We start from the raw sequence: 4,973 nt of genomic DNA, 5'->3' as shown, positions 1-4,973 counted from the left end.
CACAAACCACAGAACGGAGAAAAGCCTTTGGTCATGAGATACTGGTGAGAGGAAAGTGAGCCTTGTACGGAAGATTCCCCTGAACGCCTACAGGATTCTACATCTTAAAAAAATATATTGTGGACGCTGCAGCCATACAAAGGGGGGAGGAGCGGGAGACGGGGATTTACAGTCTCACATAGACACAACGGGGAGGTTAAGACAAGCACAGTCAGAGTCTGTCAAACTGATTGGCCCGCTCGGATCAGTCATCCTCATCGTCCTCTTCGTCTTCTGGATCTTCCTCTCCTTCATCCTCTAGATTTCGTTTTCTCTTTTCCCCTCGCGGAAGGTCTGTAAAAAGAGGCGAAGCGTGAAGCTCTGCTCAGTCTGGCAGAACAGCCGCAGCGTGCTGGAAGCGAACGCAGGCTGCACTGGCACCGCTGCGGAGCGGGGTCCACCCCGCCCAGCGCCGCGTGGCACCCGGGAGAGCCCAGGCCAGCACAAGACACGAAGCGTTTTCTGGGCCCTCCAAGCATCCCACGTTTCAACAGCTGCTTGAAAGGGGCTTTTTTTGGTTGGGCAACCCCAAAACCGCAGTGTCTGCAGAATTCGGTCACTTCCGACCCAGCTCCAATAGGACCATCTGCAGTCGCAGCAGTCGCTCCGTTCTGTGCCGGGTCTTTACCGTTCGTTACGACCAGAGGAGGCTGGACTCGAGTCAAGGGGCTCAGCTCTACCCTCCTCCCTGCATCTGAGGGAGCATTTCCTCTCACCCACCACTGACGCCAGCTTCTGCGGCAGCAGCCCTGCCCGGACAGTCAGCTCAAGCTCCTTACAACCAGTTTTCTCAGCAATTTGCCTCTTCAGTAGTTCACAGCATCATGGAATTGTTTGGCCTTGAAAAGCCCTTCCAGCTCCTCGAGTCCCCCCGTTCCCCAGCACCGCCAGGTCCCCCCTGACCCCTGTCCCGCAGCAGCACCTCCACACGGCTGGGAAACCCCTCCAGGGATGGGGACTCCACCACTGCCCTGGGCAGCCTGGGCCAGCCTGGGACAACCCCAACGGGACAGAAACGGCTCCTCAGGGACAACCTCAACCTCCCCTGGGGCAACTGGAGGCCGGTTCCTCTCGTCCTGTCACTTGTTCCTGGGGAGCACGTATCGACCCCCCCTGGCTGCACCCTCCTGTCAGGGAGTTGTCAGAGCCAGAAGGTCTCCCCGGAGCCTCCTTTGCTCCAGGCTCAGCGCCCCCCAGGTCCCTCAGCCGCTCCTCAGCACACTTAGTTTGTTACGATTCGACTCACCATCATCAGCTTCATCTTCCTCATCCTCCTCACCATCTTCCTCCTCGTCTTCCTCCTAGAGTCAAAATAAGATGCTTTGTTGCAAGAGCCACAATCCCCCAACCTTCACCTCTGCTCCCGCCCTGCTCCAGCCTCAGGGTGCCAGGTCCAAACCGAGAGGGAGAAGCTGCCAGTTCCTGAACAGCTTCTTGCATCACTGCGACACGGGCTGTACGGTGTCAGCACTCAGAGCCACGGGGATGTACCAGGCTGAGCAATGAACCAGCAAACTCCGTGGGCCAAGAGTCCGAAGGTGGGCGACAATGCCAGCTCATGGCCCGACTCCTCAGATCCTCCCACCACCGAGGCACCGGTGACATCCAGCCAGACAGGGCACCAGAACAAGGGACAAACATGCTGCCACATGTTGCACCGCGGTGCTGCAGATTTATACTCATGACCCAAAGCCTTACCTCATCGTCTACTCCATCTTCCTCCTCTTCACCTTCCAGATCATCATCTTCATCTTCTTCATCATCAATGACTTCTTCATCCAAATCATCTTCCTCATCACCATCATTCTCTTCCTCGCCTTCTACCAACAAGAGAGGGAGGTTAAGCATGATGGTTCCCAAAACTCACTCCTCACAGACCTCCCACCCTGGAGCTACGTGAGCAAGAGGCAGGAAAACGCACAGAACAAGGAGCACCAGCCACTAACCCCTCCAGCCTGCAGCGAGGCTCGCTTCTTACACAGCCTCTGTAAGAGGAGGGAGGGGTTACCCACACAGCCCCCGCTTTAACAGCCAGTTATCATCACCATTTGTTTAGCAACATGACCACGGAGAAGCGGAAAAAGGGTTGTTCTCCAAAAAGAAAACCAAAAGGAAAAAATCCTCACCTTCCCCATTCTCATACTCATCTTCTGGTCCATCTCCATCTGCCTCAGGGTCTGAGTCAGGGGCTTCCTCATCGTCAGCATCGAACCCATCCAGGTAGGTGAGCTGGGGCAGGAGGGAGAACACGCTCTCCCGGTAGTTGATGAGCATCGTCACCTCACAGTTGAAGAGGTCCAGACTATGGAGGTTTGGCAACTTTTTCTGCAAAGACCAATTTGTTGGATGATTTACAAGTTGACAGTGGTTGAAGACCAGGCAGCCCTCAGCGGGCAGCTGGTTTGCTCCCCACATCCAGTACAGAAGTGTCTTTGCACCCTCTATCTGCCCCACGTGCTCCTCTGATGGAGAGAAGTTGCCGCTTTTGCTAACTGGAGACAAAGAACATTTCTTTTGGCTCCTCTGCCCTAGTCTCCTGTTTGGACTGGCATGATGGACATCCTCGTTGGTGTCCAAGCAGCTCAACTCCACAACAGCCCAGGTGCCGCCTACCTCAATCTGCATCTGACCCATTAATGGTCCCTTTTCAGACAGACACCAGGCACTGCATCCGCAGCTTTACTCCTCCAGCTTCTCTTAGCAACTGGCTGCTGGTTTCCAGCCAGAGGAGCCATTAACTCTTAGCCCAGCCTCAGACTGGGCTCACCTGATCCCGTCAGAACCATGATGTGCTGGTGGAACTGTCACCAACACATCGGACTCCCGGCGTGCTGTTGCCCGCGCGGGGGAGCCATTAACTCTTAGCCCAGCCTCAGACTGGGCTCACCTGATCCCGTCAGAACCATGATGTGCTGGTGGAACTGTCACCAACACATCGGACTCCTGTGGCACAGACAGGCTCCCCGAACGAAACAACGTCCTCCCTTAGATCCCAGCACAGCCTCCACTCACCAAGGGCTCCAGGGTATTGATGTCTTTGATCTTGTTGCCGCTCAGATTCAAGTGTGTCAGGTTCGGAGTTCTCTCTGCTAGAACTTCAAGGCCACTAGAAATCCTGTTATCACTCAGCTCCAGCTGCCAGGAGGGAATATCACATGGTCACAAAGTGTCTTGGCTTGTGAGAGTAAAATCGCCCCGAGCGTTGGACTACAATGAGCATCCAAGTTCCAGTGCCTCTTTGTTACAGCTGCCACAGAGCAGCAGTTCACGTTTTCTCTTGAAACCCCTTTCCTGCAGTAACGCAGCGCTCTAGCCACCTCTGCACTGGAGGACACAGGCTCCAGGCTCGCAAATCCAAAATATTTATGATATTACTGAAGCCTCTGACAGTAGCACAACAGCAAAAGCAAGAGAGAAAGGATGCTCAACAGATCAGGAGCTCACAGTGACTAAAAAACCACCTCTCTCACTTGCTCAGACCATGGGCTAGAGGAAAAAATGGGCTTTTTCTGGCAAATGCAGGAAAAACAACCGTCACCGGGGACAGGCAGAAGCAGCAGAGTAAGGACTGCTGGAGATGGGAGCACAGGTCTGACTCACCTTCCGGAGCTTGTTGAGTTTGGGGAGGTTGGAGACGGACAGCAAGTTGACGTTGATCATGCTGAGGAACTCCAGGTTCTCGAAATCTGACGAGAGCCCAATGATCTTGCCATCGTCCGAACGGCAGTTATCGAGCACCAGCTCCTTCACCTGCCAACAGACACCCAGCAGCTGTCACAGCCCCGGCCACGCCTGGCCTCGGCTCTGCTGCGCTGACATCAAGCGCTCGTGATGTCACTCACAGTGTGCGTGAAGGTCCTTACGCACATGAAGGGACACACGAGATCTCAAAGCCAATTTCTGCCGGGGCACAAGGTGAAGATCCCTCATGGTGGGTAGGACCTCGCTCTCTAGGCATGAGCCACGCAACACGCGACTGCTGCACCACCCCTCGCCCCGTGGCTCCAACCGTGGCCCACCTTCTCCATGAAGCAGGATCAAAGGGTTGAACCACAAGGCTGCATCCAAACATTTCACGCACAAGGCATCAAAAAAGCCTTTCCAAGTCACGCTTCAGCTTCGCTACCAAGAGGCCCAACAAGGTCATCTGGTTTTGTCCCCTTCAACTTTCTCCCCCGCACCACTAGGGTGGTGGAAAATGAGCTAAACTCCAGAGGAATCGCTTCCCTGTGACAGTCCCCACGCAGAGGTGACACATCTGCCCAGGCAGGTCTCGGAGCAGATGAGCTCAGCCTCAGGTTCTCGTGCGGGATCACTGACGGCATTTGCCCAGCACAGATTACACACGCAGGCGCCATCGCTACCCGGGAACTCAGCACAAAAACCAGCCCCCTGTGCCAGGAGGACCATGGAGACCAGCAGGGAACTGCTCCCCCCTAAACCCCTGCAGGGTGTGAACACACCCAGGCAGGCCAGTGCTCAAGCCCCAGCTCTCACAGGCCACTTCCAAAACCTGCTTTTACCCCACACATTCTTCACAGCAAGATGCAAAACTCAGCCTGAGCCAGAAGGCTCGTGATCTCCCCAGATTCCTCCTTCGCAGCACTCCCATTTTACCTCTCCGGCTCAGACCAGCCAGCTACCAAGGAGTCATTTTAAATCACGTTGCCTTACTGGCAGCAGTTTCAGGGCTGCTGCCACCTTTGCAGCACAAGCTCTGAACGCTCAGAACTCCAGAAGCGGCATCGTTGGTCAGGGCTCCGAGTCGAGCAGCAAACAGGCTCAGCCAGGAGTTTTGTATCTGAGCTCATTTTGCTCCCAACACCCTCGACAAGCCTCCGACTGCACCGAGACGCTCTCCATGGCGGCTGTAAAGGCCAAAGCCAGGCCTCTGCTGCTGTTGCTTTGCTGGTGCGGGCACAGAGGCGAGCCTC

General features: G+C 55.3%; 1 protein-coding gene across 6 annotated transcripts; it reads right to left on the bottom strand.

Annotated features, from left to right (window-relative positions):
- LOC104500623 (acidic leucine-rich nuclear phosphoprotein 32 family member B) lies at positions 1 to 3,786 on the bottom strand. 6 transcript variants are annotated; one of them, XM_010144293.1, is made up of 6 exons: positions 3,640 to 3,786; positions 3,052 to 3,174; positions 2,166 to 2,364; positions 1,738 to 1,859; positions 1,286 to 1,340; positions 1 to 333 (listed from the first exon to the last, which is right to left on the bottom strand). In XM_010144293.1, the coding sequence occupies exons 1-6, from the start codon at positions 3,697 to 3,699 to the stop codon at positions 245 to 247; spliced, it is 648 nt and encodes a 215-aa protein (XP_010142595.1). In that variant the 5' UTR covers positions 3,700 to 3,786; the 3' UTR covers positions 1 to 244. The 6 variants fall into 6 exon arrangements, with proteins under 6 accessions (XP_010142595.1, XP_010142596.1, XP_010142594.1 ...); XM_010144294.1 differs by having other exon boundaries at positions 7 to 333; positions 1,738 to 1,856; XM_010144292.1 differs by having other exon boundaries at positions 7 to 333; positions 1,286 to 1,337; positions 1,738 to 1,851; positions 2,146 to 2,364; positions 3,640 to 3,783.
- Positions 3,787 to 4,973: the final 1,187 nt, after the last annotated feature.

This window comes from Buceros rhinoceros, unplaced genomic scaffold (assembly GCF_000710305.1).
Source record: "Buceros rhinoceros silvestris isolate BGI_N320 unplaced genomic scaffold, ASM71030v1 scaffold43049, whole genome shotgun sequence".
Taxonomy (NCBI): domain Eukaryota; kingdom Metazoa; phylum Chordata; class Aves; order Bucerotiformes; family Bucerotidae; genus Buceros; species Buceros rhinoceros.
Note: the sequence above shows the minus strand (reverse complement) of the source record. Positions and strands in the feature narration are given on the sequence as shown.

Bases quoted from the DNA above. Each gene is read 5' to 3' on its own strand.
- LOC104500623 (XM_010144292.1), bottom strand. From the start codon at position 3,699: ATGATCAACGTCAACTTGCTGTCCGTCTCCAACCTCCCCAAACTCAAC. The intron at 1,338-1,737 runs GTAAGGCTTTGG...TGACTCTAGGAG, and splicing joins AAGATGGAGTAGACGATGAG to GAAGACGAGGAGGAAGATGG. The intron at 334-1,285 runs GTGAGTCGAATC...CTCTTTTTACAG, and splicing joins GGAAGATGAAGCTGATGATG to ACCTTCCGCGAGGGGAAAAG.